Consider the following 13,057-nt stretch of genomic DNA (forward strand, 5'->3'; position numbering starts at 1 on the left):
CACAAACGTCTCCTTGATTTTTTTTCTCATAGTTGTTTTTCCAAGCAGTGTAATTAGCTGTGGGATGTGGTCTTTTTTCTCTTTTAATCAGGGCTTACACTCAGGACACTCAAAGACACGAGAATTATTCAACAGCTCACATCAGTAATGAGGGTCTTGGAGAGGCCAGAAACGACGTCACCAATCAGCTCCTTTACGAGGTTTTATTGACTTCGTCTTCGTCCTCGTCTCAAGAGGTGCCGAGCAAAAGCTCTCATTACAGACCAAGAGTGACTCATTCAATCGACAGTATTTGCATCCCGACGCAGTCCCTGTGCGACTGTGACTAAACGTCGCCGCCTACCGGATGGTTCGCGCCACTGCCGCCGTGCGGCGCGCATCATTCAGGGAGGTAGGGGAGGAGGATGTTGCTTGGTTACCCGGCCCACAGAAGATTATGAGAGTGGGTGAGAATATCTGAAAACATCTCCGAACATTTCGTCCAAACGCTGTATATTTTGTGAAAGAAGACCATTAGATACAAGTCGTGCGTAATGCACTGTTTTGATGCATAAATGCTCATATAATTAAATTAAACTTGAAATTACTTTTAAAGTCAAGTTGATTGTTCTTAAAAAACAGTGTGCAGAGTAAAAGCATGTATGGGAAGCTTCCGCCAGTGTAAGAAAAAATAAAAACGGTAATTGCGACTTTATTTCACAATTGTTTACAAATCGCATTTCCTGTTTTTCTGTGACATCCATTTGATGGCGCGCCTTTACGCAGTCAGCACTTGGACGCGACTAGGCCTAACTGCTTTTCGTCAACAGAGCTGTGGATTATATCTTGCGGCAACGAGGTTTTATTACAATGATTTGAATTTGATTAAAAACCGTCTTGTGAAAAAAAAACTGTGACTAGATCCAACCAAGTAGTTTGAGTTTGTTAACTTGTATCTGTACAGCTGAAAGCGCCAATCTTACGCCGTGGATCGTGTTGCTCTTATCAAGGGAAATTCAGGTACCCTGAAAGACAAAGCTATTTAAATCTGGAGCTAATTATGATGCTGTTTGAACACTTGGTTACTTGTTAAACCTCGGTCAACACAAAATTACCATGCATTGATTAACATGTGATCACGGTTACTACACTTTAATAAGAAACATGGTTAATTTTCATAAGGGATATGATGTTAACATGAGTGACTTAAAATGTGATAGTTAAAAACGGCACCAAAAGCATGTTTCTGTAATCATAAAATAATTATTTGGTTAACTGGGTTAAATGCGTATTGCCATGGCTTCCTTACATAAATCTAGGTTAATAATGCCAATTTAGACACAATAGCCTGCCATTCTCAGTTTATATGTTTCATTTTCAATAAAACATCATTGCAGAATGAAAGACCTAATTCTATTTCTCAGGGAGATGAATCTGCCGGAGTCCACTTTACAAAGACTGCAGGACAACGCGGGAATACTGAAACAAACAAAATGAATCAGGTCTTTTTAGGTTAAAATGACAGTTTGCCCGGAAATGACAATTCCAGTGATCCACTGAAGCTCACACGAAAGACAGAGCCTGAGACTGAGAGTGATGAGAGAGAGACTCCTGAAGGTTACCCATAAAGAGTAACAGATCTAGTTAACTAGAAAAAAAACTTCAGAAGTCATAGTTCTCGGTTTATATTAAGATAAAATGAAAAACATGTTAAATTGATCCTGATAAACTCAGCCAAACAAACATTTAGATTTACCAGTTATGTTCACCAGTGACGGTTCATCTTCTCAAACTGGCACACACAAATGTATACAAGCATAATATTCATATTTACATACGTATTAACAGTTGAAATGCTGGTTAGACGTAACGTTTCAAGAATGTAAGATTAACACTAAATAATAACTTAAATTTCAGTTAAGTGTTCACACAGAGCAAGTGTGTAGCATCAGAACTCAATGTCCTATTAAAGGCTTTCATAATCCATTGCTGTTTGATACAGTATAAATCAGAATCCAGGAAAAACATAAAAGTCTATCTATAGAGTATTTGTTTGGACTGCCAATGTGCAGTCTGGCTTTGAACATGATTTAACTCTTTGTTACTGATGATTCTAAGATAAGTTTTACTCAGAAAAGCTTTAATGTTTACTGGCTGTGAGCTATAATGACAGGTGGAACATGGAAAGAGCTCGCTCACATCTCCTCTAGGATTTACCAAAATTTTTGAATTGTTTGAAATCAATCATCCTTATAGATTGCCTGATATATGTTTGAACACTGAAAGTGCTCTTATATGTAGATTGATGCCAGTGTGCTTCTGCTAATGACTGATGAACAGTTGAGTTGCTATTGCCATCCTATAGAGACAGGCTGGCAGTGACGGGACATTGTAGGAGGCAGGAAAGTGAACCCACTTACAGGAGGTCAAAGCTATTTGAGCACATCAAGTCAAAATTACACAAAAGACAAAACAACGAATCATTTCGAAACTGATCACCTACCAAAAAGGATGTTCGGAGACAAAGAAAAGTGGAGATTGGATGGATGCACCATGAAGGAGAAGGCTTTGTTCAAAAAAAGGATGTGGAACAAGAATGCTTAGTGTGCAGAGAGACTGGAAGAAAAATAGCTGATTGAAGCAGCGATTCGTTTATTTCTCCCAAATGGGAAAATTCAGATGGCAGCATTTCTGATTTTGAAGTAGATCAAAAGCATTTTCAGGAAATGTCATGAGATGCGACAGTACGGTGGCAAATGCATGTATGATACATCAACACACAGATTCAGACACAGCGGAGGACACAAACAATCAGGATCAGAGTCTCCCAACTCCTTCCAGCACAATACTTCAATCTTCAGATGCCATGGGTTTTATTTTTGTGGAAAGCACTGGATTAAGTGATGTGTCACTATCTTCTACACTCCATGGAGGATCTGAATTTTACCTACGACCTGAATGTTTCTTTTCAGAGTTCCTCATCAGCCTTAACATATGTCAGTGATGTAATGGCAATATTCACCGAAGACATCATTTGGTTAGATGAAAAACATTAGAGGACACGTTGCCTCTAAACCCACACTGCAAAAAAGCACATTCTTGCTCAGTATTTTTCTCTTGCTTTCCAGTACAAATGGCAAAAAAATCTAAGTAAGAAAATAAGTCTTGTTTTTACACAAAAATATGAAATTTCAGCGAATTTGTGCTTAAAACAAGAATTCAAGTTTCTTTTTCTAAGCGCATTGGCTGTATTTTTGGTCTAAAGACAAGACAGGTGCATTATGTTCATCAAGATTCTTGATTCAAAACATTTGCACTGGAAAACAAGACGAAAATACTAAGAAAGTCAATTTTTGCAGTGCAGAACCATGTTTGCCACACACAAAAAATTCTTGTTGTTCACCGTGGACAGATTCTTTCAGAATTTATTGCACATTTCTGTGAAGAAATCCTTAGAAGTCAAGCTGCTTCTCTCAGATGGGCAGTATGAGATGGCTCAGGATGCTGGTGGAATTTTCAGAATTCTGTCATGAATTTTATGAACGGTGCACACTTGGCAACAGCTTTAAAGTGTTCTTTCTCCGGCATGATTTTGGAAAGGAAAAGTGGGAAAGCGTTGGCCGAATAATATATTTTGGCTGAAGGAAATAAAAGTATCTTCCAATAAAACTTGCACTGGTTATCTTGAGCAAGCAATACAAGGATCAGTAAGACGTTATCTGATCAACAACTTCCGCGAGTTGCTGTCTTAGAATGCTGCAGAACAGACTTCTACAATGTCAACCAAGAGGAATTGCTAGACATCATGGTCAACTACAGTTGTCGGAGAGTGCAGAAATCATTGAGCACATTAGACAAGACCTGGCACACAAGACTCTCATTCAAAAGCCTGCCTATGTTCTCGAACAATGGGCAAAGTTTCATGAACCTCTAAGCAAGGACCTTGATGAAATCGAAGCAGTAAATGAGGCACTACAGCCAACGGTGAAAACAATTGATTTCACTGACCTTAAAGGCTTTGAAAGAAGACCTGTGGCACATACCTGTGGCTGTTCTCTGAGGCTTTCAGTGCACTTTGATAGCTATCCTGATTTTAGATCAGAAATGAACAAAATTCTTGAGAGCAATTTGTGGGTCATGGAGATCATTTAGAGGCTTATCAGTTTGATATTATAAAAACTCCTCGCTTAAAAAGTTGGTTATGTTGACTGTAAATCAGGCTTTAAATTGTTTTAAAGGTTTAAATCTTTATATACTTCATGCACGGTTGGACGTTCCATTAGTTGTGGACCTTTACATACTAACACTTGAATTGTTATTCATACATTGAATTGTTTGCATTGAAGATGGAGGGCAAAATACAAAACCCAAACAATTGGTCAATAAATAATGTACGGTTTCAGTTTTTTTTAACTCATATTCATATATTCAAAATTAAATACTAGTAATTTGTTTTATTACTAATTATGATTATTATAACATTTTTGGATAACTTTAAAGGAATATTTCAGTTGAATCACCCCTCTGAGAGCATGATTGTTTCCAAGGCACTAATTGTTAAATAGCTTGTCTATGGGCATCCAATTGATAACTAAATTATCTTCTCTTATTTACTCTTATTTAAATATTATTTTAAATTTGATGTAAAGTAAAAGTCAGTAAAACGTCAGTTCAACATCAGTCCTCTCATTTAAATGACAAAATATAGATTCATAGCATAACAAATAAAAATATGTTTTTGCCAACTATATTTTTGATTAGGTACGACGCTATACGCCTCTTTATGAATACATCAAACATTTTTAATAAGAATAGCAAGAAATTCAGGCAGAATTCCCATTTAAAATGTAAAGATATAAAGTCGCAATTCTGGAATATAAAGTAATATTTCTGAAATATACGGGTGGTTTCTCGGACAGGGATTAGACTATTCTTAGACTAAAAAGTGTGGTGCTGTCCAAACTGAAAACAGCTTGCACTGACATATTTAAAAATACATCAGTGCGTTTGTGCGGTTTCAAAATGAACAGAATATTTAGTTTTGTCAGATTTTGTCTGATTAAACAAAGGCCTAAAATAATCCCAGTTCGGGAAGCCACTTAATAAAGTTATAATATTGAGAAATAAAGTCAGACTTCCGAATAAAATGGTGCAATTCTGATAAATAAATTCCCTGTTCTGAGAAATAAAGTCTAAATTCTGAGAAATATAGCAAATCACAATTCCGGGAAATAATATCAAAATCCTTAGATATGGGGCAATTTCCTGGACAGGATTTGCCTAGTCCAAGACTACTTAAAATGTTAGCGCAGTCTTGATCGAAAACAACTTGCACTTGCATATCTTTAAATATATCTGTGCGATTGTTTTGTCTCAAGATGCACACGATAATGTTTGTTTGTACAGTATGTTTTTTAAAACGCCTCAAATATCCAAATTTAGCTAAAGCCTAGTCCTGTTTGCTAATCCCTGTCCGGGATACCGCCCCGTGAAGTCACAATTACCGTTTAGATTTTTTCTTACACTAGCGGAAACAAGCTTCCATACATACGTGCCATCATAAAGACCTGTATGTACAGGTAAGGCTTAGTCCTGTCTGTGAGGTGATGTCCAGGGTTTTTTTCACTGTTAGGACAGCAATCGTGCCACCCTTGCCTTAGGAAATCAAAGCCGTTGAACAGAACAGCATTTTTCAATAATTATCCCTAATGCAGCATCTCTATTCATCAGCTCCTCTAATAGATTGCCTTTGTTGTCCTAAACCTCCGTCTTAGATTGAACAAGCATGAACAGGCAACGCGTACAGAACCTTTGTGCTGTAATATTCAATAAAGCTTGTTCAGACTATTTTAGAGCAGGCAGGGGATATAGAGCTCGATTATAGTTGTAAGACTTTCCATTTTATGGACAGACACAGCTGGAGGCAAAAGATTTTATACTTGATATAGGCCACAACCTCGATACTGAAACTCAAAAAAAAAAAAAGCTTTAACTTAGAACCTTATTTCATTGTGCATTTGCTACTTTTATTATAAAACAATAATTGTAAAAAAATAATATGCTCTATTAACAGTTTTTCTCGATTGCCAACTCACAAACAAAATGAGACATTTCTCAAAACACTTTCACTTCCTTTAGTTATTTCTGCAAAACCTCATACAAAAACGTCATTACTTTGCAAAGGTTTAACCATGTTATCAGTCAACAAATAAATACCATTATGAACTGAAGTGTCAGGATGTAAACACAAATAGCACACATTTATCCATCAGTAAGCATCCAGCAACAAAACTGATGACACCATTCAGATTTTTCAGGATCATATAAATAGGAGCACAAGTGACGATGCATCCTAGAATCATCTATAGGGCTTCATACTGCTTACTGTAAACACACCGTATAATTACAGCACAGAGTAAGATAAATTTATATGAGAAAAATGTCACCATTCTGTAACCAGTAAACTGTAGCACATGTACACCCTCAAATGTGTGACTGTCAAGTTTACAAATTTTTAATTGTATCCTTTTTTACATGTTCCTTATTTTTGCGGAACTCAGAGACAACTACTTACAGTAAAGTAAATCTTCTATATATACACTTTTATGAAACTGGGACAAAGGTGCAGAGAATGCCATATTTGCATATGTATTGCCTCCTATTAACAAATTGCTTTATTGTTTCCTTTATCTTCTCTGTAAGTCGCTTGGATAAAGGCGTCTGCCAAATGCTTAAATGTAAATGTTATTTGTGCAGTTATACTGATTTATGTTACATGATCAAGTTCATTTTGTTTTTTGATCTTTTCTTGTCCTGCAAGATCGTCTACTTCATCTACTTTCATCTAAGATTACTTTACAGTAGTGCAGTTTTTCCTAAACCAATTTTTTTTGGCATTTTGCTCTATCTGCACTCTTTTGTGTTGTATATATTGTAACAAAAACTGAGCTGTCAAATTATTCTTGAATCTCAATAAGACCTGTTACTAACCTCATTTTAGTATTTCTAGCACTATTTCAATTATTGGTACTAAATTGATATGGGTACTTTTTAGTTGATAAAAGTATACGTATGGGCTATGTGTAACATCAGTAAACTTGGAGTGCACAACTTTCGCAAACTAAATTGAGTTTCGAGAAAAGGAGGCATCACTTCAAGAAATGTGTTTAAGCAATCAAGAAAAACTATACGTGCATTAAGGATTATATAAAAACGTGTGCTAATGTTTATCAGTTTCTCAAATTAACTTTTGCCGAATTTCCCATTCAGTGACATATTACTAGAAAAATTTCCCAAGACGACTACAAAATCACATTTCTTCGTGGCTTCCCTTACAAAAAGAAGTGTTGAGTTTTATTTTACATAAAGCTTTATTTGGTTAACTTAGGGGTTCTTAAAAAACATTGAACACCATTTTAGTATTTCTAGCACTATTTCAATACTTAGGACTAAATTGGTAGGCTACTTTTTTAGTTTATAAAAGTGTACTTTTATGTTTAATGTACTTTTAAGTATGGGCTAGGTGTAGCATCAGTAAACTTGGAGTGCACAAGTTTATTTACAATTACATTGTTTTAATACTGGAGAAAAAATAGAATGAACGCATAGGCCTACGTATTTATAGTTTAAAAGAACACTTGAATAAACTTTTGAGAAGAGATACACGAACTCCCTTTACTATGTTGACTTTACTCCTTTTGTTTGGGTTTCGCAAAGGTATGTGTTGTTGGTCTGGTATCATTTGTAGAACAAAGTCTTTGTAAAGTTTATATTCGAGCGTCCTCTACTGGGCTGTATTGAAACTATCATCTCTTGAAAGTCAATGCTTAGCATAAAAACTTGGCACGGACCTGCCGCCCGGCGTCTCCATCCCACTGGAATCTCAGGAATACAAAGTCCTTATCTCGCGCCACATGTTGCTTGTCGGTGACTATTAACAAACAGCATTGTGTTCGCGTGGGCGCGCGGGAGGGGGTGGAGAGCGCGTGTATATAAGCGTTCGTGAACAAGCGTATGCGCAATGAGACTCAAGCGAGCGCAACACTGAAGTGATGCAGGTGTGCATGTAAAAGAAACTGCAAGTGAAAACTTCAAACTTGGCTGCTGTGCACTGAAGATTCCTTGTAGCTGTTTGCGAATTTATTGGATTATCATTATTTGGGATTTGGATAAGATTCTGTAAAATGGATTTGAGGATTATTTTCCCAGTGTTGTCCATGCTGTCTTCTGGAATTTTTGACTTCGGTATGTACAAAAAGAAATCTGTATAGACGATATGGCTCATCAATTTGTAAAAGAGTTGAAGATGTAATGTATCAATATCAACCAGACGAGTATTAAGTGTACTTTGTTACTTTTCAATGCGTTAAGGGTAAATATTTTGGATAGTTTTAATGCGCATGTGGAAACATGTTGAGCATCAATGTCATTGTTAATTGCGCGTGACAAAAACCTTTTCAAGTTTCAATTGTAAAATCAGTCACGCAGATTATAAAGAAAACCACCGAAACGTTGTTAATGTAACACAACTTTCTGATTACAGCTACCGCGGCATCTTTGAATCAAATAACAGCATCTGGCACATCAGTCTCTGCGCGCCACACCAGAACCAAACGATGCTCCTGCGCAAGTTTTATGGATAAAGAGTGCGTTTACTTCTGCCACCTGGACATCATTTGGGTCAACACACCAGAGTAAGTATTTCACTTATTACAGCTTTCATTAAGTCAACCTTAACAAACATAACATTCTTAACAAAAACTTTATTTAGAAATTCGTTTTTCGTGTAAGTGTCCCCCGTGGCATAACATTGTTATCTAATGACATTTGCATTTTATTTTCTCCAGGCGAATCGTGTCTTATGGACTTGGAAACGCTCCACGCAAGAAGCGCGCAGTCACAGAACCTGTTGTGCCCAAGTCACGCTGTAAATGTGCTGATAGCAAAGACAAAACATGCACTTCATTCTGTCAGCCAAACAACTTGTTACGGTAAGCACTCGGTGTATGCCAATAACGTAAACGTCAGCAAAACGAAAGATATTTATTTCAAGGACACAAGATATAGTGGTTTACATATGTGGGACCTTCTACTGTACCTGGGAGAAATTAAATAATAATGTACAAGGAATTAAAGTTATACTGGATGGCATGACAAACTTGCTGAAACAGGTTTCTATTTGTGGACTTGAGTGCCTCATGTCTCATGTGAACTTTCTCTCTTAGGTACAAAACAGAGTCAGACATGGCCATCCCTGCCGCCCAGGGCCACCATTGTGCCGGTCAGGAATGCAAACACAACCTGGCAGACGTACAAAACATCATTAAACGGTAAGGAAAACTGCACGCATTTTTAAAAGATGGCACACATTTGAGAAGTAATTGGAAGCTTTAATTACAAGCTTTTGTAAGATTGATGTCTCCTTTAAATGATGGAGCTATTTCATACTTCACAGTACATTGAACCCCCCGAGGTTGATAAAAAACCTGCTGGGCTGTGTTGATTTAATGATGTTTTCGGAGTTTTGCATGAATTTCTTTGCTCTTTGCATGAATCCAGTATAAATTGTGGAACCTCAAAGTCAAATTACCCGAAGGCGACCATGACTTTAACGTACTTATTTACACAATTATATAGTTACTGTGAGGAAAAGTGCACACATATATCCAAACTTTATCTACGGATATGACCACACGCTTGTTTGCATCAACAGGGCTAGAGCTTGCACATTTACATAATATTTTATGGCATGTGGAAAAAAGATAAGAAAAGGCGAAATGGTTGTACGAAAGAAACTGAAAATTGATTTGTGGGTCAGCATAGCCATATATATTGACTTCTTATTTTTTTAAGCTTTTTATGTAGCTACAAGTAAAGATTTCATATGATGTCCAGTTCTTGAAGAAAACTAATTTAGATGCAGTGTTAATTGTGATATTGACCGCATTGTTTTATTTGTCTACAGGGTTAAATCCACACACCACATTAGTGTTGCTCTCTCGAGGGTGAGAGCCACCAAGAAGATCCAGCTTCTTCTGGAAAAATGGGCGGTGAGGCTGCGGCACAGGGCGGCTGACAACTACTCCTCCTAGAGACCAACTTTTGCTTATAAACTTTGCAGATTCACTCTAGGAAAAAGGATCTATCTAGAGAATCTCCTCCTCTCCACTCCTTTCATCACGTCACGTACATTTTGTCAATGTGATGTGTTGGAATACCTGCAAATATTCGTCCTGGATGCAGGTGTTCGCATGCGGTCTCCACCCCAGGAGTGAGTCAGCACCGGGGCACAGAACTCTGTGGGAGTCACGGAGAAATTAAACCTTTAAGAGGAACTGTTGACTGAAACGTACCAAACCTCAAAGTGTCAAGATCAGTTATCGCGTGGAATAGGACTCGAGGAATGTTTAAGACTTGAGCACATCTAAAGACTCGGAGAAGAAGAAAAGTCTTGCACATGTTGAAAATGTCCAAAGGAACAAACCCAGCTGTGGAATCAGAGACTGATGGACCCCACACACCCTGAATATATAACACCCGATCAGATGTGTTGAGAACATACTGGAAATAAACTAGTAAACACTACAAGTCTTACATTTTAGTGAAAGAAAAGTTCTGGTGTAAAATTAGATCTTGTTCTTTCTCATCAATTCACTTTATACACTGTACAACAATGAAGCTCTGAAATTGTACCAATGGTTAAATATTTATCTTAAAATAAGCCATATTGGCTTTTGTCAATGTTATTTCTGTGAAATTATATTATTTAAGTGCCATTATTGTGGTAAACATTATAATAATAATAAATATTAAGCATTATTTAAACGTATTGTTTTAGGATTTTTTGTTTCATCATCTTAGTTGCTCCATCCAGGTTATACTTGAACTATTTGTGAGGTTTCACACAGCACAGCTGTAATAAGTATCAGTGTCGGTTGATATTTTGTATTATTTAAAATATACGAGATAAAGTGGCATAAAACATTATACACGTTAATGAAGGCAGATCAACATGAGAAACACGTCCTACAACTTGAATCCTCAAACCTATCAAGTAAATCAAAGCCTCAGATTATGTCTGTACAAAATCCACAAGTGTATATTTTCAAAGTCAAATTAATTTGTACTTTCATTCTATAGCACTGAGACAAAAGATTTAAAGAAATTCATATTTTAGTGAAGTCACAGGCAGACAGGTAAAGATATTATTTTTTAAGACACCTGTAATGAACATTAGAATAAATTCAGCATCACAGAATGTCAGGGTTTGGACTGACAGGTGTCGATCTACTATATAAAGCTTTATTAACACCTTTAAAAACCTATACATGCATACATATGGATATGCAGAAAGGAACAAAAAAGAAACCTAAAACAAATATGAACAAAGTGTGGGCTGGTCTTAAATAAACAGATACAGATCTTGTCTTGACTGTTTCGTTAGATAAAAATAAAACAAGATCATCCTGATTCTGTGTTCATGAAACAGTTGGTGTTAATTTACATTTTTATAAAAAAGTTCATTAAACTCCACTCCACCCATGCTGCATTCCTGCATCACAAGAGGCTTCAAACACGTAAACACACAAACGTAACAAAATACAACCCGCAGGGAATTTCCCATAGATGCTCAAGGTTAACCAAATTGTAGCCATCCTTTGTTCATATATGGAGAAAATATGATTGGATGGCCTTTGTAAAGTGAAGCACAAAAGGCATCTGGCGTCCAGAGCTGTGTTCTTTAGGTTCTGGGTCTCCCTGGGACCGGCTGTAAGTCATTCGAGTTAGTATTGCCCCGAGCACAAATACTAAACTATTACGACACGAGGAATCTCCTCGAACCGACAGGCATTCAGCACCGATGCCACAAACAATGGAAGATGCATTGGGATGGTCGGACACACCTTGAGTTCTGACGTCTCTGCGTGATGCCGGGGGTCACCGCCCTGAGCTGCACACACATACATGTTTGTTTCACTATAGTGACAACATCTCATAGATTTCCATTGTATATATATCAGGCTAATGATATAAACTTGGTCCTGACCCAACCCCTAAAGTGAACCCCGTGCACGTTGATACATTTGAATAACAAACACCATCATGAACATTCAGAAACATTTAGCCTGGTTTCACTATATTATCATCAATGACTTTTCTTTTCACACTGTAACTCAAACAAAGGATCTATTGTACAGCCATTCCATTGGTATATGTCTGATAACGATTCTTCAGATCTTTAACAGCGATGGATGATGGCTGTCCCAGCGTAGACTCTTCTCTCATCATCTCAATACCACCCAGCACACGCCTACTGCGCCCTTATCATGAGAGTTGACGGAAGAGATCAACGCTGGTTAAATGGGTGACGACCCAAGATTCAAATCATCTGCTTTGTACACCCACAAATGATTTTGTCTTTGGTCCAGACAGCTGATAAATACCTGAACTATGAGAGTGTGAGATGAACTCAGACAGGTGAACTGACTCTCTATCAGACGGGACACCTGGTGTGGAATGATGAAACATTGGCTCTGACTCAAAACCTTATGATCCGTCTACACAGAATTTTAAGCATTGTGTGCATGCTCTCGATGTCTAAAAGAAGTCAATCCCAGAATGCATTGCAACAAGTCTGATGAAACGAGTCATTCAAGATGATGTGAGAAATAGACGGAGTAAACATCGACAGATATTTAATTCTACACTTAACTGAAAAGTGACAAAATTGGATGAAATGTATATTGTTTTTGGTTCAATATTTATTTGTGATGTTTTATGAGTTGCATGTCCTTGGCTTATGGACCGGTTTACATCAAACACTTGTGAGTTGAGTTTGGTCTTGTATGATCTCTATGTAGTGTTCCAAATCAGTCACTTCTTAGGTTACATGGCATATAAGATGCTATGTTTTGACACATAGCCCTTTATCTAAAAGCAGCTAAAGACCCCCTCTCTTCAGAGGGCAATTGACGACTCAAGTTATTATTTTACTATTTTAACATACTTTTCTCTGTAAACTCTATGTACCTGAGAGTTTGCGTTACTGGCACATCTTGTGTATTTTGATTTACAAATC

The 13,057-nt window shown here is 37.1% G+C and overlaps 1 protein-coding gene across 1 annotated transcript; it reads left to right on the forward strand.

Annotated features, from left to right (window-relative positions):
• The first annotated feature begins 8,016 nt into the window (after positions 1 to 8,016).
• On the forward strand, positions 8,017 to 10,797 carry edn1 (endothelin 1). The gene is made up of 5 exons (XM_056741546.1): positions 8,017 to 8,223; positions 8,522 to 8,672; positions 8,826 to 8,969; positions 9,204 to 9,308; positions 9,944 to 10,797. The coding sequence occupies exons 1-5, from the start codon at positions 8,163 to 8,165 to the stop codon at positions 10,068 to 10,070; spliced, it is 588 nt and encodes a 195-aa protein (XP_056597524.1). The 5' UTR covers positions 8,017 to 8,162; the 3' UTR covers positions 10,071 to 10,797.
• The last annotated feature ends 2,260 nt before the right edge of the window (positions 10,798 to 13,057 follow it).

The sequence above is a fragment of the Triplophysa dalaica genome, chromosome 25 (genome assembly GCF_015846415.1).
Source record: "Triplophysa dalaica isolate WHDGS20190420 chromosome 25, ASM1584641v1, whole genome shotgun sequence".
Classification (NCBI taxonomy): Eukaryota; Metazoa; Chordata; class Actinopteri; order Cypriniformes; family Nemacheilidae; genus Triplophysa; species Triplophysa dalaica.